Genomic DNA, 24,194 nt, shown 5'->3' with positions numbered 1-24,194 from the left:
GCCAATGAGGTTTGTTGAAGATGATACATATGATGAAGCTGGATTTTTCTTTCTTTCTTCTTTTTTTTTTTTTGAGACAGAGTCTCGCTCTGTCGCCCAGGCTGGAGTGCAGTGGCCGGATCTCAGCTCACTGCAAGCTCCGCCTCCCGGGTTTAAGCCATTCTCCTGCCTCAGCCTCCCGAGTAGCTGGGACTACAGGCGCCCGCCACCTCGCCCGGCTAGTTTTTTGTATTTTTTTAGTAGAGACGAGGTTTCACCGTGTTAGCCAGGAGGGTCTCGATCTCCTGACCTCGTGATCCGCCCGTCTCGGCCTCCCAAAGTGCTGGGATTACAGGCTTGAGCCACCGCACCCGGCCTTTCTTTCTTTTTTTTTTTTTTAAAATAAAGGCCATAATCTGGAAAGAGCACTTCTATTTTCAACTTTGAAGAACTTAAAAAAAAATCTCACAGTATGCTTATTGTAATAATTAACACTGATATTATTTTGAAACTTACATGTGTAGAATAAAGCAAGATTTTCAATGTATGAGAAAACATATAGAAAAATTAACGCAACTAAGAAAAATCCAAATAAATAGAACTGAAAGTTAAGGTGCAAAATGTGTCTGTGTGTACTTATGCTGAGTACTTTTCCCTTTTTTTTAATGTTTTTAAATTTTAAATTTAATTTTGTGTGTGTGTGTGTGTGAGAGAGAGAGAGAGATAGGGTTTCATTCCATTGCTCAGGCTGGAGTGCAGTGGTGTAATCTCCGCTCACGGCAACTTCCACTTCTCGGGCTCAAGTGATCCTCCCATCTCAACCTCCCCAGAAGCTAGGGCTACAAGCACGCCCCACCACGCCCACCTAAGTTATGTTTTGCTTTGTTTTTTGAGACAAGGTCTGGCTCTATCGCTCAGGCTGGAGTGCAGTTGGCACTATCTTGGCGCACAGTAACCTCTACCTCCTGGGCTCAAGTGATCCTTCCGCCTCAGGCTGCCGAGTAGCTTGGATCACAGGCCTGGGCCACCACACTGGGCTAATTTTTGTATTTTTAGTAGAGGCAGGGTTTTGCCATGTTGCCCACTCTGGTCTCCAACTCTTGAGCTCAAGCCATCTGCCCACCTCAGCCTCCCAAAGTGCTGGGATTACAGGTGTGAGCTACTGTTCTTTCTTTAACATTGATCTGGTTGTTTCATTCATTAATTGTAAAGGAAAATCCTGCCTCTGTGGGGTTATTTCCATGAATGAGAGAGGCCATAAAAAAAGCACTATTTGGACGACCATCTCTACTTAGGAGAAATGCAGTTATAGGGATCAGTCACAGTTTATGAACATGTTCTGGCACCTTAAAGGCATCAAAATCAGGATGTCAGAGTCCCAAATAGGAAAGATCTAGTCCACGAGGCCTGTTTCTCTAGAAGACCAGTAAAGATGGCAGGTTTGGCGCTCTAGGTGCCAGAGAAACCACCAGAAAGGCTTGGTAAATGGGGAGAAAGGTAACCTTCCCAACTTTTCGGCTTCTCCTTCCACTTCCATCCTCCTCCTCCCTCTTCCTCTCCTCTCAGCCCTCCCTCTCTCTGTCCTCCTCCTCCGCCCACCCAAGCATCACCTCGTGAGGCCTCGTGGCGTTAGCCCAGTGCGCTCGGCCCCCACCGAGCCTGGCTCTACTGCAGGCGCTGGGGGTTGGGGTGGGGGAGAGGCCCAGGGCACATGATGCCGCCCCCAGCCCGCCCAGCACATGACCCAGGCAGGCCGGCGGGGTCCCGGCACACCCGAGCCGCGTCAGTGAGCACAGCCCATGGCCTCCCCGCGCCTAGGGACCTTCTGCTGCCCCACACGGGATGCGGCCACGCAACTCGTGCTGAGCTTCCAGCCGCGGGCCTTCCACGCGCTCTGCCTGGGCAGCGGCGCACTCCGCTTGGCGCTGGGCCTTCTGCAGCTGCTGCCCGGCCGCCGGCCCGCGGGCCCCGGGTCCCCCGCGACGTCCCCACCGGCCTCGGTCCGCATCCTGCGCGCTGCCACTGCCTGCGACCTTCTAGGCTGCCTGGGTAAGGGCGCGCGCGGCCCGCGGGTTGGAACCTGATCTGTGCCTGGGTGAGGGCGCGTGGCCCGCAGGTTGAGACCCGACTGGTACCCGGATAAGGGCGCACGGCCTGTGGATTTGGACCTGTTCCGTGGTGGAGTGAGGACAAGAGGCCCGCAGGTTGGAACCTGCCCGGTGCAGGGCTGAGGGCGCGTAGCCGGCTGGTTGGGACCTCCTCGGTCCCTGGCTGAGGAGGGCTTGAGGCCCGCGGGTTGGGACCTGATCGGTGTCCGGGTGAGGGCGCACGGCCCGCGGGTTGAGACCTGCTCAGTGCTGGGGTGAGGGCGTGAGGCCCTGGGGTTGGGACCTGCTCAGTCCCCGGGTGAGGGTGCGTGGCCCGCAGGTTGAGACCGGATCGATGCCCGGGTGAGGGCGCATGGCCCGCAGGTTGGAACTTGATCGGTGCCTGGGTGAGGACCCACAGCCCGCGGGTTGGAACTTGATCGGTGCCTGGGTGATGGCACACGGCTCGCGGGTTGGGCCGGGCGCACACTTGAACCACAGAGAAAAGAGAAAGCGGAGGGGGTTCCCTAGGGACCGGACGGGACGACTAGGATTTTTTTTTTTTTTTTGAGACGGAGTCTTGCTCTTTCGCCCAGACCGAAGTGCAGTGGCGCGATCTCTGCTCACTGCAACCCCCGCCTTCCGGGTTCAAGCGATTCTCCTGCCTTAGCCTCCCAAGTAGTTGGGATTACAGGCACGGGCCACCACGCCCGACTAATTTTTGTATTTTTAGTAGAGACGGAGTTTCACCATGTTGGCCAAGCTGCTCTCGAACTCTTGACCTCAGGTAATCCGCCCGGCTCGGCCTCCCAAAGTGCTGGGATTACAGGCGTAAGCCACTGCGCCCGGCCGACTAGGTAGTTTTGCAAACAGATGGTCGGTAAAATTCCCATCCAAGGGACGATGAGTTTTAAAAATCCGTTTATTGTGTTTGTTACAGGGAAAACTTCAGATGGCGCAGTTAAGCAAAACCCAGACCAGAAAAGATTTCCTCGGTTTTGCCCAACTGCACCAGGGAGAGACTAACAATTAACACACTCTCTCTCTCGCTGTGTGTGTGTGTGTGTGTGTGCGCGCGCGCGCATGTGCATGTGTGAATTCTTTTCTATTGTGCACTATATATTCTCTCAAGTATTTTGTAAGCTGAAATCCCTTCCCTATCCAGGCTTTTTGGGTATGATTTTTACACCACAGGTGCACAAACTGCAGCCCTCAGACCAAATCCTGCCCGTTTTCTAGGGCCCACTAGTTAAGAATGGTTTTACATCCTACTTTTCTTTAAATTAATAATTTTTTTGAGACAGGGTCTCACCCTCTTGCCCAGGCTGAGTGCAGTGTCATGATCACAGCTCACTGCAGCCTCGACCTCCTGGGTTCAAGCAATCCTTCCACCTCAGCTACCCGAGTAGCTGGGACTACAGCCACAGGCCACCATGGTAGGGTAAATATATATACACATATATTTATATATGTATATTTAGAGATGGGGTCTCACTATGTTGCCCAGGCTGGTCTCCAACTCCTGGGCTTAATTAAGAGATCACCACCCTTGGCATCATAAAGTGTTAGGATTACAGGCGTGAGGCACCTCACCCAGCCCTAAAATGTTTTCAAAAATCAAAATTAGAAAATATTTCCTGGCATGTGACTATTACTGAAATTTAAATGTTAATGTCTACAAATAAAGTTTGATGGGAATGCAGCTATGTTGTTCATGTGCATTTGTGAATTATCCATGGCTGCCTTTACCCTACAAGGGCAGTGTGAATATTGGACAGAGAAAGTATGGCTCCCAAAGCCAAAAATATTACAGAATGAGTTTGCCAACATCTGCTTGAAACTATTATGTGACACTTTATACAGACCTCTAACCTAGATTTGGCCATTCTGTTTAGCTTTATTTTGGAACATTTCCACCACGCATAAATGCAGTCTATAACAGAAACACTTACAGTGAATCCCTATATGTGGGATTCGTGGGGTACAGGTACCCGGCTCATCTGCTCCCCTCTTCACCCTCCTCACTAGATTAATGTGAAGCAAATCTCAGGCTCCATCATCCTGCCCATTCAGATCTGAGAGAGAGCTCTAAAACTTAATAATTTTAAACATTTGCAACCCCAATATCATTGTCACTTTATTTTTATTTGAGACAGGGTCTCACTCTGTTGCCCAGGTTGGAGTGTGGTGGCATGATCATAGCTCACTGCAGCCTTGAACTTCCGGGCTCAAGGGATCCTCCTACCTCAGCCTCCCAGGCAGCTGGGACTACAGGCACACATCACCACACTGGCTAATTTTTGTATTGTTTTTTCAGAGCTGGAATCTCACCATCTTGCCCAGGCTGGTCAAACTTCTAGGCTCAAGTGATCCTCCTACTTCGGCTTCCTAAAGGTGTGGTGGCTCACGCCTGTAATCCTAACTACTCAGGAGGCTGTGGTGGATGGATTGCTTAAACCTGGGAGTTCAAGACTAGCCTGGGCAACATAACAAGACCCAGGCTCTACAAAAAAAAAAAAAAAAAAAAGCCTGTCAATGGTGGCATGCACATGTGGTCCCAGCTACTCAGCAGGCTAAGGCAGGAGGACCACTTGAAACCATGAATTCCAGGCTGTAGTGAGCCGTGATCCAGCCTGGGTAACAGAGCCAAGAAGACCCTGTCCCAAAAAAAGTAAGGTGTACCCAAACATCTTTTAAGGGTTAGTGAATAACACTTGCATATCTGTTAGCCTTTAGAAGGGAAGTGGATGAGGTTGTGAGCAAATAAGCAGAAGTCAGGAAAAGGCTGGGTGATCGGAACCCCTTACTGAAAAATAAGAAATTTGAATGCCTGTGGGATAGGGCTTTTATTAAGCTCAAAGGATTAATAAATGCTGAAAATTCTAAGGCACTGTAGAGAAGAAAGGCATTGTTTTTGTTGGCAGTGGCTTGATAATGAGAAGATGTCTTGAGCTTTTTAGTGTTCACAGTTGTCCTTTAGTAGTGTATTACATAGTGTGTGTTTAGTGGTATATTACATGGTATGTGTTTAGTAGTATATTACGTAGCGTTTGTTTAGTAGTGTATCACATGGTGTGCATTGTGTATATGATGTGATTTTAGTAGTGTATTGCATAGTGTGTGTTTAGTGGTGTATAGCATGTATACCAGTGAGCACTACTACATAGCATGTAGCTTGGTGTTATTTACAGTTCTCCCCTTTATATTACCTAGTGCCTTTTTTTATTTTTAGACGGAGTCTTACTCTGTTGTCCAGGCTGGAGTACAGTGGTACAATCTTGGCTCACTGCAACCTCGGCCTCCCAAGTTCAAGCAATTCTTGTGCCTCAGCCTCCTGAGCAGCTGGAATTATAGGCACCCACCACCATGCCTGGCTAATTTTTGTATTTTTAGTAGAGACGTGGTTTCACCATGTTGGCCAGGCTGGTCTCAAACTCCTGACCTCAGGTGATCCACCCACCTCAGCCTCCCAAAGTGCTGTGATTACAGGTGTGAGCCACCGTGCCAGGTTCTTTTTTTCTTTCTTTTTTTTTTTGGACACAGGGTCTCACTCTATCGCCCAGGATGGAGTACAGTGGTGCGATCTGGACTCACTGCAACCTCCGCCTTCTGGGCTCAAGCGATTCTCCCACCTCAGCCTCCTGAGTAGCTGGGACCACAGGCTCATGCCACCACCCCCAGCTAATTATTGTATTTTTGTAGAGACGGGGTTTCACCAGGCTGGTCTCATCTCCTGGCTCAAGTGATCCGCTGGCCTTGGCCTCCCAAAGTGCTGGGATTACAGGAGTGAGCCACCATGCCCAGACCCTAGTGTGCTTTTAAACAAAGGATATTGCATTACCTAACAAAGAACCATCATATGTACCATGAGTGTGCATACCGTTTTGAGGATGTTAGACATTTGGGTCTAATAGCAAGAGAAACTCACAAAGAATAAATGTTAGAGGCAAATTATTGAGAACTAATTTGTGAAAATTTTAAATGTAGTGTTTAAAAAAAGAATGAAGGAACTATATATTTGAACTTCTAAATTGAGCTTTTTGAAAATTCTTTTTTATGTGAGGAATAACTAATATAGACACTGAAAATACAGCCGAGAAATACAGATTGCTAGTCACATATTGCAAGTAAACAAACAGACAAAATAGGGATGAGACTGTGGCCAGCTATGGTTTACGTTAAAGTGCCTGCGTTTGTTTTCCTACCATAAGAGTTATTTTCTGAGTTTGAGGCCAAGCGTGGTGGCTCATGCCTGTAATCCCAACACTTTGGGAGACCAAGGCAGATGGATCACTTGAGGTCAGGAGTTTGAGAGCAGCCTGGCCAACATGGTGAAACCCCGTCTCTACTAAAAATACAAAAATTAGCTGGGCTTGGTTGCGGGTGCCTGTAATCCCAGCTACCCGGGAGGCTGAGACAGGAGAATTACTTAAACCAGGGAGGTGGAAGTTGCAGTGAGCAGAGATTGTACCACTGTGCTCCAGCCTGGGTGACAGAGTCAGACTCTGTCTCAAAAAAAAAAAAAAAAAAAAAAAAAAGATAAATAAAAAAATAAAAATAAAAAACGTTATTTTATGAGTTTCAATCTTCTGTTTCTCTCTGCACACACCAATATGTATGTTTTTTTCTTCTTTTTTTCCTTTTCCCTCCTTGTCTTTTTCCCTCTCTCTCTCCCTCCTTCCTTGCTTCCTTTCCTTCCTTCTTCCTTCCTTTCTTCCTATCTCTATTATGTATCTATCATTTTTCCAAAGCAAGAAGTCAGCTTTAGATTTGATTAGGATCAGATACAAAGCATTATCCAATTCTCTCTTAGGTGTTGTGATCCGGTCCACCGTGTGGTTAGGATTCCCAAATTTTGTTGACAGCATCTCAGATATGAACCGCACGGAAATTTGGCCTGCTGCTTTCTGCGTGGGGAGTGCGGTGAGTCCACCCCCTCTGCATGCCCTCTCCTCCCTACCTATGCTCCCCAAATCGCAGCAGCAGCAAACCCTGGGAGTCTGTTAGAAATGCAGGTTCTCAGGTCCCGCCCCATCCTGCTGATCAGGAACCCAGCCCTCTCTGTGTTTTAACAAAACCCTCCAGGGGATGCTGCCGCAGACACTCCAGTGTTGTTTCTCCCTCCCCTTCACAAATGCATCCTCTGCTTAAATGCGGCCACAAGCAAAACAAGCTGCCACAGAAAAAGTTATCAATTCATTGGATGCATTTTGTTTAAATATATACTTAAATATATTAAATAAAACATACAAGCCGGGCACGGTAGCCCACACTTGTAATCCCAGCACTTTGGGAGGCCGAAGCAGGTGGATCACTTGAGGCCAGGAGTTCAAGACCAGCCTGGCCAACAGGGTGAAGCCCCATCTCTGCTAAAAATACAAAAATTAGCTGGGTGTGGTGGCGTGTGCCTGTGGTCCTAGCTACTCAGGAGGCTAAGGCAGGAGAATTGCTTAAACCCAGGAGGCGGAGGTTGTAGTGAGCCAAGATCGCACCACTGCACTCCAGTCTAGGTGACAGAGTGAAACTCCGTCTTCAAAGACAAAAAATAAAACCACATAATTATATATAAAGAAATTATTGAATAATAGATATCATATATACACAGACACACATACACATGTTATGCTCCATCCGTCATGGTGGTGCTCAGGTGAGTGATTTGAAGCGCATTCCCTGATGCTGTGTTGACTGCCCTGTGCTGGAGCAGAATTGCCAGTTTCCTCGCTTCCCTGTCCTCGGTGGCTTCCTAACTGCATCTATGAGCCTCTGTCTCAGCCCGTGGTGGCGAGACATCTTGACCTTGTGTCATTTCTAACAGTGGAGTCCCCTTCCTCCATCTTCTCTTTGGAAGGACTGCCTGAGTCCCTCCTCCCCGTACTCACTCTTCCTCAGAACAAGAGCTTCTATCGAGTTCAAAGCCCCCTTGAGCCTGCACCCCAGTTTAAATGACAGATCTTGAACTTCATCCTCCCTGCATACAAGTGGGGCAGAAGGCAGAGTTCCTTAGTCAAATCCAAATGCCTACACCCATCCCAGGCCACACCCTCCTTGGTCTCAGGGGCTGTGCCCACTTGTGTTCTGAGAGCTGTCACATGCGGCTTCCTGATGTCAGAGGAAGCTGGTGTCTGCCCTGCTGTCTCAAGGATGGGCTGGGCTTCTTGTACCTGTTTCCAGACATTTTGATGCAGGGCTCTTCCCGATTGCAGATGTGGATCCAGCTGTTGTACAGTGCCTGCTTCTGGTGGCTGTTTTGCTATGCAGTGGATGCTTATCTGGTGATCCGGAGATCGGCAGGACTGAGGTATTCACCGAGGAAATGGGATTTCTGCCCTAGTTCTATTTTAGAGGAAAGATTAGAGATGGCATTGAGCATTTAAAAGTATTTTGCAGTGTTGCAGACACCGTCATTCAGAATCTGTCAGCTGGCCCCTCCGCCTAGAAACATCCATGGCAGCTCATTTTCATAAGAGGCCAAAGGCACATTTAAAATATTAGCCAGGCACAGTGGCCTGTGCCTGTAATCCCAGCTACTTGGGAGGTAGGAGGATTGCATGAGGCCAGGAGTTTGAGACCAGCCTGTGAAACTCAGTGAGAGTCCATCTCCAAAATAACAAAATAAAATCTTGAGGATTTTAAAAACCTTGAAAGCAAGTAATTCAATAAGTGAAATATTTGGAACTGGACAAATACTAAAACAGAATTCGCATGTATATAGACAATTTTACTGTTTATTTTTTATTTTTTAGAGACAGGGTCTCACTTTGACACCCAGGCTGGAGTACAGTGGTGAGAGTATGGTTCACTGCAGTCTCAACCTCTCAGGCTCAAGTGATTCTTCCACCTCAGCCTCCCAAGTTGCTGGGACTATAGACATGTGCCACCAAATCTGGCTAATTTTATTATTTTTGTAGAGATAGGGTCTTGCTATGCAGCCCAGGCTGGTCTCAAACTCCTGCCTTCAAGTGATCCTCCTGCCTCGGCCTCCCAAAGTGCTGGGATTACAGGCATGAGCCACCGCATAAACAATTTTTTATTATATTTAAAGGTTCAAGGGATGTATATATTGACACTTCATGCTAAATCTGGAACCTGAGAATGCTGGGGCTGGAGGTGGCTGCTTGGCAGGGAGTTACTCAGTGGTTAGTACCTGGGGCACTGGTGTGTTTGAACTGATGCCCAGTCACTCGTGAGCTGTGTAACTGTTGGCAAGTTGTTTAACTTCTCTGGACTTCTGTTTTCTCAGCTGTGAAATGGTACCCACCACACAAGGTCACTGCGAAGAGTAAATGTGATAATCCGTGTATATGGTTAAGAACAGTCCTGGCATGTTGCAGGCTCTTGATACCTATCAGCTGTTATAGTAGGTGGGATGCACACATGTTGAAGAAATATCCACACATAGAGCTGAACTGACACAGAGAAGCTGGACATGGCATGGCAGGGCTCCAAATCCAGGAAGCATTTGCCCCCACCGAGTTCATGGTCCACTTGATTCAGGTCCCTTTTGGAGGGAACCCTTCCTTGCTGGTTTTTTTGTTCTTGTTTTTGTTTAAATACAGCTTTATAGGCCAGGCACAGTGGCTCACACCTGTAATCCCAGCACTTTGGGAGGCTGAACAGGAGGATTGCTTGAGCCCAGGAGTTTTGAGACCAGCCTGGGCAACATAGTGAGTCCCCATCTCTACAAAAAAAAAAAAAAAAAAGATAGCCAGGCATGGTGGGGTACAACGGTGGTCCCAGCTACTCGGGAGGTTGAGGTGGGAGGATGGCTTGAGCCCAGGAGGTCGAAGCACAGTGAGCCATGATCGTGTCACTGTACTCCAGCCTGGGCGACAGAGTGTGACCCTACCTCAAAAAACAATGCAAACAAAAAAACCCCAGCTTTATAAAGGTCACCTGTTTAAAGCCTAAAATCCAGTGGTTTTTAGTGTATTCACAGAATTGCATAACCATCACCGTCATCGATTTTATACCATTTTAATCATCCCCTCTACATCTCTGTGCTGGTTATTAGTCACTCCTCACTACCCCCTCCCCACAGCCCCCAGCAACCACTTATCTACTGTGTCTCTGTGGAGCTGCAGGTTCTGGACATTTCATAGCAATGGAATCACACAGTACATGACCTTTCGTGTTTGGGTTTTTAACTCAGTGTAACATCTTCACGGTTTATCTGTGTTGTCACGTATCTGTGCTTCATTCCTGTTATGGTCTGAATGTTTCTGTTCCTCCAAAAATTCCTATATTGAAATTCTAACCCCCAAGGTGATAGTATTAGGAGGCGGGGCCTTTGGGAGGTTATTAGGTCATAAGTGGGATCAGTGCCCTTGTAAAAGGGGCCCCAGAGAGCTCCCTCACCCCTTGTACCATGTGGGGACACAGCAAGAAGGTGCTATCTATGAACCAGGAAGCAGGGCCTCACCAGACACCACATCTGCCATACCTTGATCTTGGACTCCCAGCTTCCAGAGCTGTGAGCAATAATTGTTGTTTATAAGCCACCTCGTGTGTGATATTTTGTTATAGCAGCCTAAATGGACTCAAACAATCTCTTTTCATTGCTAAATAATATTCCAGTGTAAGGCTATACTACATTTTGTTTATCCATTTATTGGTTCATGGACATTTTGTGTGCTTCCATTGTTTTGACTACTTCCATTGTTTGGCTACTAGGAATAATGCTGCAATTGACATTTGTATGCAACTGTTTGTGTGGATGTATGTTTTCATCACATATTCCTGAGTATATATCTAGGTGTGTAATTGCTGAGATATGTGGTAACCTTGTAAGAGTAAGAAACTGTTAAACTGCTTTCCAAGGTGGGTGCACCATTTTACATTCTAGCAGTAATGTGAGGGTTGCAGTTTATCCACATCCTTGTCAACACTTATCTGTTTGTTTTAATTTTAGCCATCCTAGCACGTGTGAATTGGTAACTCTTCATAGTTTTGATTTCACTGATGACTAATGATGCCAAACATCTTTTCATGTGCTTATTGGTCATGTATGTATCTTCTTAGAGAAATGTCTATTCACCTCTTTTGCCCATTATTTCATTGGGCTATTTGGTTTTTTATTATTGAGTTGTAGTTCTTTATTCTAGATACAAGTAGCATATTACATACATGATTCACAAATAGTTTCTCCCATTCTGTGGTTTGTCTTTAAACCTATTTGATGATATCTTTCAAAGCACAAAAGTTTTTCATTCTGATGAAGTCCAATTTTTCTATTTCTTTCTTTGATTTCTTACGCTTTTGTCATATCTAAGAAATCATTGCCTAACCCAAAGTCACAAAGATTTAGACCTATGTTTTCTTATGGTTTGAATGCTTAAATTTAGGTCCACTTAGAATTAATTTTTGTGCACAGGTGACTAATGGGTCCATCTTCATTATTTTGCATATGGATATCCAGTTGTCCCCATACCACTTATTGAATAAATTTACTTTTAAAGCCAATAACAGTAAATAGAGATCATATGTAGGCTATAGAATATGTTGGGTAATCCCAGTAGATCCCTGCTCTAAAATCATTGACATTCCTTACATAGATCACATCATCAACTTTGGTCTCTCTGGCCTGAAGTTTAGTGCTTACTTCATTTTTGTGCTTGTTCCATCTTTTTACCTTAGCTCCCAAACTCTTACACAGCTGAACCAAACTGAGATATGCCTGGTTGTGAAAATTCTCCAGGGAAGATAGTTAAGGTCAGAGCCAGCTAATTAGGTGTATCACTGAAGATTCATTTTGGCTACATAAAATATATATAATAATAATGACTTCAACCTGGTAGAGATTTCTTTCATGCTAAAGATGTCCAGAGGTAGGCAATCCAGGACACTTGTGATGGACATCAGGGACCCAGGTTCCCTGGATTTTCCTGCATCACTATCATACTGTGTGACTTCCATTCTCAAAGTATCATGGCCCAATATAGCTGCTGGTGCTCCAGTCATCACACCTACATTCTGGGCATCAGGAAGCTGGAAGAGAACAATGCAGTAGAGGCCTGTGTTCCCCTGAGCCAGCTTTAAGTAATGTCCTGGGAGTTTCATACAATGCCAGTTACATATTATTGGCCAGAAGTTAGTTTTTTTTTTTTTTTTGAGATGGAGTTTCACTTAGTTTTTTTTTCTTGAGATGGAGTTTCACTCTTAGGTTCCACCCGCCTCCCCGCACCCTGCGATAGAGTTTCACTCTTTTTGCCCAAGCTGGAGTGCAATGGCATGATCTTGGCTCACTGTAACCTCCACCACCTGGGTTCAAGTGATTCTCCTGCTTCAGCCTCCCAAGTAGCTAGGATTACAGGTGCCTGCCACCACAACCAGCTAATTTTTGTATTTTTAGTAGAGATGGAGTTTCACCATGTTGGTCAAGCTGGTCTCGAACTCCTGACCTCAGGTGATCCACCTGCCTCGGCCTCCCAAAGTGTTGGGATTACAGGCGTGAGCCACCGTGCCTGGCCAGAACTTAGTTTCATGCCACACTTAGCTGCTAAAGGAGGTAGGAAATAGACTCTGTGAGCTGAGCATGCAGCTGCCCTCATGACATCCAGATTATGTTACTGAGGTTTTGAAAAAGGAAATATGGCTTTGAGTAGGTAATTAGCAGTATGATAAAACCGTGGCCCTGAAGCTCTCGTGATTGGCACGTCTCTGTCTGAGCATCCCTCAGTGTTGGAGAGGCTGGAGGTCTGACACAACTGTAGATCTTATAGATGCTAGTTATGGGTAGAAGGGTCTCGGGGTGCTGGAAGGAAGCTGGGAGAAGAGTAATGCCCCCTGCTGCCATAGGAGGATGCATTACTTCACCTCCACCCGTGGTGGGGGATGGGGTCCCACGGGGCAGTCTGAGAACTGTCTGGACCCAGAGGACAGACAGGGCCCTGAGAAACTGGGACAGGCAATCATGAAGCCCTCCTCACTTCAAGGACAGTGTTTGGGAGTTCATTTGGAGCTCAGGGATCAGAAGGCAGGATGTTGGGGGTGTTAGAGTCTAAAGTCTAAAGGGTGTTGGGCAGAATGTGGCTTCCGGGGACCTGCCATCACCCAGAAGGTGAGTGTCCAAGGATGTGGAACAACTAGACGCCTCCCAAAGGCCAGAGCAAGGGCGGGTTTCCAGGATTGGGACAACCTTGTGTCCAGAGTGAAGCTGGCACTTCCACCGAAGAGGAACGGGCCGACGTCAGAGAAATCAGTGCTATAGCCCAGGAGACCAAGCCCCCACCTACCACCTGGCGGACGTCCTGCCCCCTGGAGCCTGCCTGCTTGTGAGGCCTCGGAGGGGACACACTGGGTAGTTTGAGCCAGGGCTGAGAGGGTGGCTTCAAAAGATTCTGTACCTCTCAAGAGAGAGCTTGTTTCCAGAGCTGTGGGTGGGGTTGATTCTGCTAGTGGCCTTTAAGAGACTGCAGCTGGTAGATTTGGGGGTCTCCTGAAAATTCCAGGACAGAGGGCCCAGCTTTGCAGGGATGGCTGGATTAAACTTCACATTCCCGTCTAGATCCTTTCAGGACTTAGCTATTTTCTTTGGCACGGGAATATTTTTTCTTTTAATCCTAAGAAATGTCATTAAGACAGATTTAAAGTTAAAAGTTAAACCACTGCTCTGGTTCGAGGTGTGGGATGTACAGGTTTTAAACAATAACAGAAGGCACCTGGAATCCTGGAGCAGGTCTTGAATGGAAGTCACTTCTTTGCTGTAAGAAAATGGACGTGTGAAAGGAAACGGGGTCCGGGGAGACCTTTGCACACCTGGGCACGGAAACTGCCTCGAGTGTGGGTAAAGGACTGAGGGTCTTCAGCCCGTGGGGGGCATAGACTTCTCCTGATCTGCTGTGGATTGGGGTTCAGACTTCTGCCCCGGTGTGGGTTTCAGAGACCCAGCCTGATGTCAGGGTCTGGAATGCAGAGATTCTGCACTCTCCAACACCCAGCCCTTTGCAGAAAGCCTCTCCGTTAGTTATCTGAGTCTCACACAAAGCTTCTAGTTCCTGGCCCACGTTGCTAAGACATACCCCCAACCCTAACCCGCTCCCAGCCCAGCCAGGCCATGGAAGGGCCACACCAGGAACCAGTCACAGTGTGGGAGGCAAAGCATGCTGGAAGTGTTTCTTTTCTCTTGTCTCATTGTAGAAGGGTGTCCTTTCTCACTCAGATCCCTTTGTCTACACAGTTGATCTTCCAAGTTCAAGTCCTGATGGGGTGGGGGTTATGATATTTGCTGGGAATCTGGTAGAGTTTTGAGCGACAGCCACTCATCCCATGGAGCCCCAGCCCCCAACCCCACCTTGTCCCATCAGACAGGAGAGGCAAACCCAAGACTGGACAGCACCAGTCAGCTCTGCAGCCCCTCCATCTTCAGTCTACCTGAGGCATCTGGAAGGCTACAGCCTCAACTCCTGGGGGAAATGGGGTGGAGTATATGGAAGTACAAAGATGAAAGCTAGAGACTGCAAGAATGCCAGCTGTGCAGGGAACGGGGAGCTGGGAGGCAGAAGGCAAGCCCCCGCTCTCCTTTCGGGAAGCACGTAGTAGCTGCTGGTTCTGCGGAGACAGCCTTCCCAGGTGGGACTGAGCATTCAGATTTGGCTATTAGGTGTGGAGGTGACTCTGGGGGGGCTTGGGGATAGGAGCTCCTTGCTTATTGGGTGAGCTGAGTATTCAGGAGGCATAAGGCCTCTCTCGCTGAGGGGCTGTGAGGGCTCACACAGCTGAGAAGGAGCCTCAGGTTCATGTCCTTCTGTTAGGAAACCTCAGGTTCAGGTCAAGGTTTGCTGCAGATCCACCTGGATTCACTTCCATGCCAGAGGATGAGGTAGGAAAGAGCAAACCAGAAAAGCCCAAGCACAGCTCCTCCTCCCCTTCTGACATCTCCATAAGAAACTTTGTAGTCACAGATATTGGCTGATTTCTTCTCTAAGCTATTCCCTCATCTTTTATAACTTTTTTTTTTTCCAGATTCTGTTTTTTTCCATTTTATTTTTATTTATTTATTTATTTTTTGAGATGGAGTCTTGCTCTGTCGCCCAGGCTGGAGTGTAGTGGCACGATCTTGGCTCACTGCAACCTCCGCCTCCCAGGTTCAAGGGATTCTCCTGCCTCAGTCTCCTGAGTAGCTGGGACTACAGGCACCTGCCACCACACCCAGCTAATTTTTGTAGTTTTAGTAGAGATGGGGTTTCACCATGCTGGCCAGGCTGGTCCTGATCCCCCCGCCTTGGCCTCCCAAAGTGCTGGGATTACAGCCATGAGACACTGCGCCCGGTCTTTTTCAAGTGTTAAGGTTTATCTTATTGGAAACAATTTTTGAAGAAATGAAAAGAGCTCTCCAGTAGATCAGACTTACACTGAAACCGACATGGTCCCGTGTGGCCCACAGAGGCTTCTGTGACCCAGTCCCCAACACACGGCCCTCCCTCTGTCCTCTCTCACCAGCCACACCCAGCTGCCAGCTTCTAGAAGGAGCCTGTATTCCTTTTTTTTTAAATAGACATGTCTCACTCTGTCATCCAGGCTGGAGGGCAGTGGCATGATCACGGCTCACTGCAGCCTTCAACTCCCGGGCTCAAGCAATCCTCCCGCCTCAGCCTCCTGAGTAGCTGGGGCTACGGGTGTGTGCCTCCAGGCCAGGCTGCTGCTCACATTCTTTGACTTGTGGCCTTTTCCTCCATCTTCAAAGCCAGCAATGGTGGGTTATGTCCTTCTCAAATTCCCTCCTCTCTGGTTCTCTGCAGCTAATAGTCTCTGCTTTTCTAGATTCTGGCAATTACACTGGCCCAACCCAGATAACTCAGGATGACCTCCTTATCTCAAACATCCTTAACTTCATCACACCTGCAAAGTCTCTTTTGCCATATAAGGGAACATTTTCACAGGTTCCAGAGATTAGGACAGGGACATCTTCAGGGAAATGTATTTGGGTTATCACAAGTGTTCGTCCACTTTAACCTATAAACATAGTCTCTGCCAGGCATGTTGGCTCATGCCTGTCATCCTAGCACTTTGGGAGGCTGACATGGGAGGATTGCTTGAGCCCAGGAGTTTGAGACCAGCCTGGCAACATAGCAAGACTCCATCTCTACTAAAAATAAAAAAGTTAGCTGGGTGTGGTGGTGAGTGCTTGTAGTCCTAGCTACTTGGGAGGCAGAGGCAGGCTTGAGCTCAGGAGTTTGAAGTTACTGTGAGCTATCACTGTGCCATTGCATGCCAGTATGGGTGACAGAGGGAAACCCTGTCTCTTAAAACAACAACCACTACAAACATAGTCTCATCTCTTAGATTAATCACGGTTACGAGCCTGACTTCATGTAAAATCTTCTCCATCCAGCTATGGCCTCTGGGGCGGGCCCCCAGCAGGGGCACAGGCTGAGACATTACACTGATTCTTCTATGTTATCCTCTCAAGATGGTCACCCCCATGCAGGCAGGGACTGTTTCCTGTGCCTGGAAAAGGCATGATCTTTGCTCAATAAACATTCAGCCAATGTACACTGAGTGAGACATACTGCGCTGATACAACTCTGATTCTTTTAATTGAGATGTAACTTAAATGCTGTAATATTCACCTTTTAAAGATGTGAAGTTCAGTGGCTTTTAGTGCCATCTGCAAGTTATACATCAGTTAGCCCCACTACTACTAGTTCCAGAACATTTCTACCATCCCAAAAAGAAACCCCGCACCCATTAGCAGTCACCCCCCATGTCTGCAGAATCACACAATGTGTGCACCCTTTGTGTCTGGCTTTTCACTCAGCATTGTTTCTGAGGTTCACCCATGGAGTAGCATGCATCAGTACATTCATTTCAACTCAATGTTACCTTTGCACGTGCTGACAGCCATCTTGTAGGTTAAGGGTGTGGGAAGCGTTTCCTATCACCGGCCCCTCTTCTGGAGAGAATGTGCACTGGAAGGGAAATTCCAGAGTAACAGCGCTGATGGTCCAGTACATGTCCCCACCTCCCTGAGCACAGGATGCTGGTAAATCCCACTGCTGGGGCCTCCTGACTGTCCTCAAAGTGAAGACAGCTGGGCATCCGGGGCAGGCCCAGCCTTGTGGGAAAGTGGAGGCGGGCGGGGATGGCCAGCCTGCCCTGGAAGGCAGCGTAAGTAGCAGAAAGCAGCCGGGCCTGACATCCACCTGGCCCTTAGCGTACTGGCACAGGAAATCCGCAGAGGGTTTCCGTGTTCACCCAGCTAAAAGGAGCAACTCATGGCTCTGAGAAGTGGGTCTGGCGGAGGTGATGCAGCTAATTAATGTGCCAGGTGTTTGCATTCGGTTCAAACCTATTGAGCCTCAGAGCATCTTCCCGGGATGAGGCTGTAAGAGGAGTAAGTCGGGAGGCTGGGAGGAGCACCTGGCGAGTGCTGTGCCTGTGAGGTGCAGTCTTAGTTTGTCTAGGTTGCTATATAACAAACACCACAGACTGGCGACAGCTTATAAACAGCAGAAATGTATGGCCGGTGCGGCAGCTCACGCCTGCAATCCCAGTACTTTGGGAAGCCAAGGCAGGCGGAACACTTGAGGTCAGGAGTTTAAGACCAGCCTGGCCAACATGGTGAAACCCTGTCTCTACTAAAAATACAAAAATTAGCAGGGTTAGTGGTGGGCGCCTGTAATCCCAACTACTCGGGAGGCTAAGCCAGGAGAATTGCTTGAACCTGGGAGGTGGAGGTTGCAGTGAGCCGAGATTGCACCACTGCACTCCAGCCTGGGTGACAGAGCAAGACTCCATCTTGGAAAAAAAAAAAATCTGACCCAGCAATTCCACTCCTACGTATACACCCCAAAGAACTGAAAACAGGAACCCAGTCAGGTGCAGTGGCTCATGCCTGTAATCCCAGCACTTTGGGAGGCCAAGGTGGCAGGATCGCTTGAGGCCAGGAGTTTGAGACCAGCCTGGGCAATACAAAAAAATCTCTAATCTCTACCCAAAAAAAAAAAAAAAAATCTCTACCAAAAAAATCAAAAATAAGCTGGGCATGGTGGTGCATGCCTGTGGTCCCAGCTACTTGGGAGGCTGAGGTGGGAGGATTGCTTATACCTAGGAACTGGAGGCTGCAGTGAACTATGATTGCACCACTGCACTCCAGCCTGGGCCACAGAGTGAGACTGTCTCAAAACAAAACAGAAACTCAAATACTGTTACATAACACATGCTCATAGCAGCACTACTCACAGTGGAAACAACCTAAATGTCCATTGATGGGTGAATCTTGGCCCATGTATACAATGGAATGGTATTCAGTCAGAAAAAGGGAAGAAAGGGCTGCCGCGGTGGCTCACGCCTGTAATCCCAGCACTTTGGGAGGCCGAGGCGGGGAGATCACTTGAGCTGAGGAGTTCAAGAGCAGCCTGGCAACATGGCGTAACCTCATCTGCACAAAAAATACAAAGAAATAGCTGGGCATGATGGTGTGTGCCTGTGGTCCCAGCTACTCAGGAGGCTGAGGTGGGAGGATTGCTTGAGCTCAGGGGACAGTTGCAGTGAGCCGAGATTGCCCCACTGCACTCCAGTCTGGATGACAGAGCAAGACCCTGACCCCCCACCCCAACCCCCACAAAAGGAGGAAAGAAAGGGGCACAGTGGCTCATGCCTATAATCCCAGCAATTTGGGAGGCTAAGGTGGGAGAATTGCTTGAGGTCAGGAGTTCAAGACCAGCTTGGGCAACTTAGCGAGATACTGCCTCAACAAAATATTAAAAGAAACAAAGGAATGAAAAACTGATCCATGCTACATCAGTGAACCTGGAAAGCATTATGCTGAGTGAAGGAAGCCAAGTGCAAAAGGCCACATAGCATATATTTCCATTTACATGAAATACCCAGAACATGCAAACCACAGAGACAGAAACTAGATTAGTGGCTGCTAGGGACTGGGGGATGGGCAAAGGGGAGTGACCACTTGTATTAGTCTGTTCTCACACTGCTATGAAGAACTGCCTGAGACTGAGTAATTTATAAAGGAAAGAGGTTTAATTAACTCACAGTTCAGCATGGCTGGGGAGGTCTCAGGAAACTTACAACCATGGCAGAAGGCCAAGGGGAAGCAGGACACCTTCTTCACAAGGCAGCCGAGCGATTGGGTGGAGGGGAGGGAAATCACCTTATAAAACCATCAGATCTCGTGAGAACTCACTATCACGAGAACAGCATGGGGGAAACCACACCCATGATTCAATTACCCCCACCTGGTCATTTCCATGCTCCAATCACCTAACCAATTGACTTCCATCCAACAATGATTAGTTCAACTTGTTCTATCCCTTGGGATTATGGAGATTACAATTCAAGATGAGATTCGGGTGGGGACACAAAGCCTAACCATATCACCAATTAATGGATATGGGGTCTCCTTTTGGAATGATGAAAACATTTTGGAAGGAGACAGTGGTGATGGCTGCAGAGCACTGTGAATGTACTAAATGCCACTTAATTGTTCACTTTAAAATAGTTAATTTTATGTGATGTGAATTTCACCTCAATGGAAAACAACCAACCAACCTCAGCAGAATGAGGAAACTCTTTGCCGAGGGGCTTTCCTTTGTGTACATTTTCCTGACCTTTCCAGAGCGCAGGAGCTGGCCTGGCAGTTCCAGGCAGGCCTCTGTGCCCCACTGAGCTGTGGCTGCTGTTGTGCTTGTCCCCTAGCACCATCCTGCTGTATCACATCATGGCGTGGGGCCTGGCTACCCTGCTCTGTGTGGAGGGAGCCGCCGTGCTCTACTACCCTTCCGTGTCCAGGTAAGTTGGGACTCCAGCGCCCCAGACAGCCCCATCCTTGGCTCATTGTGTGTTCTCTTGCAGGGAATACATGAGCCCTGACCAACAGAGTTGGTGCCTTGGAGGTTAGGCCGTTGTCTCAGGGCCACATGAGGCCATGCTCATGGCCCAGCCCGAGGACTGACTACAATAGCTTGGAGAATGACCCTGGAGTCATTCTCCCTGGCTCTGCCTTTCTCGTTTGTGTACCTAGGCGCCCATGCACACAAGCATGCACTCAAAGCTTTCCGCATATTCCTCTCCACGTAAGGTGTATCCCCAGCCCCTGTATTGGTACAGTTTTCTCATGCCCACTTTTAAGTATTTGGTCTTCAAGCTTCCTCTGGATGAGCAGGTGAGCTTAACATTCTAGGAATGAGTGTGGGACAATGTGGAAGAGGCCAAAAGGATGCCTGGGCAGTGCTTATTCTCTAGCTTTGCTTCCTACCCTTTCTCACTTCTCTTCCATCCTCCACACAGAGTGAGATGTGGCCGCTGAAACTGTCTCAGGCATTTCCTCAAGTTTACATTCCTGTCCATGCAACCCTCAGTTGCAAAGCCAAGGTCTTTCCAAGGATATATACCCTAACTTCCATTGGAAAACTGGAAAAGAGAAGTGGACAGTGTCTTTGTCTGTGATTTTTATACCAGGGATCAACACGGTGTAGCCCCCGGGACAAATCCGGCCTTCTTCCGTTTTTGTAAATAAAGTTTTATTGGAATATAATCACTCATTTCTTTATGTACTGTCTGACTGCTTTTGCACGACAACATCAGTTGAGTAGTTGCCTCAGAGACCACAGTGTGGCCCATGAAGCTGAAAATATTTACTATCTGTTCCTTTACAGAAAAAAAATCTACAGAAAAAAAATTGGTGTCAGTAATTTATCTCCCTCTTTTCTGGCTTCTTGCAGCTACTCAGTGAGGATGTCTCCAAATTGGTGTTGCCTTGTCAACCATGAATACGAGCAGGGAGCTCTGTGTAGATCCATCCATACAGTCTGCTTTTCTGAGGAACTTTAAAAGAACAGATGCAGTGTCAGCAGCTGTTATAACGGAATGCACTTAGTTGGAAAGGGAGTTTCTGTGGCTCTCCCTCGCCTGTGGGACCCCGGAGGCTCCTGGCAAAGTTGCAGCTGAGCTTTAGGGCGCCATTGTTGCAGGGTGCACAGGGATCCCTGAGGTGCTCCAGAGTCTTTAGGAGCTGTTCCTTTTAAGCATCTTATCCTTAATCATCTCTTCATTTTCACAACGCCTGACCCAGGGCGCTCAGCATTCTTCATGCTCACAGTCTCACTCTCTTATTTGTCATTTCATTTCTGTCTTTACATCAGAGTCACTTCTCTTTCTCCTCTTGTTTCTCTTTCTCCTCTTGTTTCTCTTTCTCCTCTTGTTTCTCTTTCTCCTTTCAAGCCTTTCCAGACTGAATTTTAGCCTCTACAGCTAAAGATAAAACCGCCTGCTAAAAGAAGGTGGCAGCGTTGAGAGGTGGTATAGTAATTCTTCCTATGGCAAGACGAGACGGGTATTGCATTTTTCCTACCTGATTTTTTTTTTTTTTTCACATTTTCTGCCACTTTCCCCTCTGGTTTGACAACTCTGTCAATATTAAGGGTGTTTCATTTATTTTTTGTCATTCCCTCTTCCGTGGCCATGAAGCTGTTTGGTTAGCCCCTTTTCCGCCTCCCTCTTTGGTTGAGCTGGAGCAGACCTCCCTCCTCTTTGCCTTCTGTTTCCTCTTCCTCTGTGCCTTTTTGCTTCTCTCCTACATTGAGCATTTCACAGCTGAGAGTTGTTACCTTGGTAACATGTTTGTGAGGCCCTCCAGCACATTCTGTGGTGACTAGTGACTCCTATGACGCCTCAGTAGAAATCTTTGTCCTTTTCTCTGACAAGAACCTCTGAAACTATTGTTATCCATAACCATGAGAACATATTTCCTCTGAAATATGGAGCTGGCATATTTTGAGTTGTTCAAGCCCAGGGACTGGATTTTATTCATGTTATTGCCCAAAACCATGTAGTAAGTACTCAAAACCTAACTATTTAATGGAGTGCCTTTGTCTCTACTTGAATTGCGTTTTTTTCCTTGAGACCCAATGCAGGGAATCCCCCATCCCAGGGTGTTTTTCTTTCCGATCTTTTCCCAGCAGGAACCTTTAAAAGCTTCCTCCAGTGGAATGCCTTAAGGGTCCTCCCATTTCGGAGACAGAAACATGGTTGATCTCCCTTACTCTCCTGCAATTTACGGCTCGTTCCAGACATGAGAAATGACTCACATTTCCTTTGGGCAGCCAGAAGCAGATTTATGCATTTCCCTTTTCATTCTCATCCTCTTATCTTGACTTCCAGATAAGTAGATGTCTTTTAGCCAAAGCTTTGCTTTTGAGAAGAATGACTTTGGTTTTCCTCTCTCAGGTGTGAGCAGGGTCTGGACCATGCCATCCCCCACTATGTCACCATGTACCTGCCCCTGCTGCTGGTTCTCATGGCCAACCCCATCCTGTTCCAAAAGACAGTGACTGCAGGTAAATACTAGGGAAGCTCTCTGGGTACACGGCCACTGTGAGCGGCCCCATGCCTCGGGCTCAGACAGTGACACATGTCCTGGAATTCTCCAGGACAGCTGACCTCATTTGTCATCCTCTGGAGACATCAGCAGATCACAGCTTCAGGAAGTAAGCAGGTTCAATCAATGAAAATGTGCAGGCCTCTGCCCACACAAGTTCTGTGCCATCGTTTGTTAGCTCAGTGCCAGGACTAGTTGACTTTTCACTTCTGTACTGGGGTTCTCCTGGGTTGGCTGCAGGAGTGCCCTTGGACGACTGTGGAGATGCAAGAGGAACAGAAGGAGAAGAGAGGGGAGGGGGAAGGGATTGAGTATGTACTGAGGCGGCTCCAGTCCCATAATGCATTTGGCTGATGTTTTTTCTCAGATGGGCAGGAAACAGGAAGTGGAGCACAGGAAATGAGTCAAGGTCAATGGTTAGAAAAGGATAAGAGGAATGAAGTCGTTGACAACATGTCTGGGAAAGATTTCTAGGCTGGGGCTGGAGAACTGCGGTCCAGCCCCTACTTTCCCCTCAAGGAAGTGTGTCCTGGAGTGAGCCTCCCACCTCCTCAGGCTGCCAGAGATCTCTCAAGGACAGAATGGGAATAAGGAAATTTGCCTTAACTGAGAGGTCCTTTGAAGATCACCTGTTGATTGTTGAACTTTTTAAAAACATTGTTGAGAGTACTCTATCATTGGTAATATGAAATTATTGTGATTTTTTGGACTATTCTCTTCATATCTACATTTTTTTTTCTTTTCATTGAGACAGAGTCTTGCTGTGTCACCCTAGGCTGGAGTGCAGTGGCGTGATCTTGGCTCACTGCAACCTCTGCCGCCCATGTTCAAGTGATTCTCATGCCTCAGCCTCCCAAGTAGCTGGGACTATGGGCACGTGCCACCACGCCCAGCTAATTTTTTTTTTGTATTTTTAGTAGAGATGGGGTTTTGCCATGTTGGCCAGGCTGGTCTTGAACTCCTGGCCTTGGGTGATCCACCCACCTTGGCCTCCCAAAGTGCTGGGATTACAGGCATGAGCCACCACGCCCGGTGCATATCTACATTTAAATATAGTGTGTTAAATATAGCATTTTTAAACAAAATCTCATCAAAAATAGTGATTTTAGCTGATAAAACAAATAGAAATGACTTATAGAAAAAAGACTGAAAAGAAATACACTAAGATGTTAACAGTGGTTATCTCTGGGTGGAGGGACCATGGGTCACTCATACTTCTCTAAACTTTTAAATATTTTCTAACTTGTCTATAAGAAGGAATCAAATTTTTTTCAATATTTTAACAAGTGTGCACTATTTTTATTTTTATTTTTTTGAGATGGAGTTTCGCTCTTTTGCCCAGGCTGGAATGAAGTGGCGTGATCTCGGTTCACCGAAACCTCTGCCTCCCAGGTTCAAGCAATTCTCCTGCCTCAGCCTCCGAGTAACTGGGATTATAGGCACCTGCCACCACACCCAGCTAATTTTTGTATTTTTAGTAGAGATGGGGTTTCAGCATGTTGGCCAGGCTGGCCTCAAACTCCTGACCTCAGGTGATCCACCTGCCTCAGCCTCCCAAAATGCTAGGATTACACGTGTGAGCCACTGCACCTCTATTTTTATAACAGAGAAAATGAGCCTTTAAAAATATAGTTTCTGAACTAGGAACATTCAAATAAAATTGGGAATGTATTTATTTATTTATTTTGAGGTGGAGTCTTGCTCTGTCACCCAGGCTGGAGTGCAGTGGCATGATCTTGGCTCACTGCAATCTCTGCCTCCCAAGTCCAAGGGATTCTCGTGCACCAGCCTCC

At 47.4% G+C, this 24,194-nt stretch overlaps 1 protein-coding gene across 1 annotated transcript in view; it reads left to right on the top strand.

Annotated features, from left to right (window-relative positions):
* The first annotated feature begins 1,637 nt into the window (after nt 1-1,637).
* GPR143 (G protein-coupled receptor 143) overlaps nt 1,638-24,194 on the top strand; it is a 41,812-nt gene continuing 19,255 nt past the window's right edge. Inside the window, exons 1-5 of the mRNA XM_010352861.2 lie at nt 1,638-2,028; nt 6,880-6,989; nt 8,273-8,367; nt 19,722-19,814; nt 22,251-22,360. Of these exons, the coding sequence (XP_010351163.2) occupies nt 1,779-2,028; nt 6,880-6,989; nt 8,273-8,367; nt 19,722-19,814; nt 22,251-22,360 (658 nt within the window). The 5' untranslated portion in view covers nt 1,638-1,778. The remainder of the gene's footprint in view (nt 2,029-6,879; nt 6,990-8,272; nt 8,368-19,721; nt 19,815-22,250; nt 22,361-24,194) is intronic.

The sequence above is a fragment of the Rhinopithecus roxellana genome, chromosome 7 (assembly GCF_007565055.1).
Source record: "Rhinopithecus roxellana isolate Shanxi Qingling chromosome 7, ASM756505v1, whole genome shotgun sequence".
In the NCBI taxonomy this organism is placed as follows: Eukaryota; Metazoa; Chordata; class Mammalia; order Primates; family Cercopithecidae; genus Rhinopithecus; species Rhinopithecus roxellana.
This window is presented reverse-complemented; position numbering and strand designations above follow the sequence as displayed.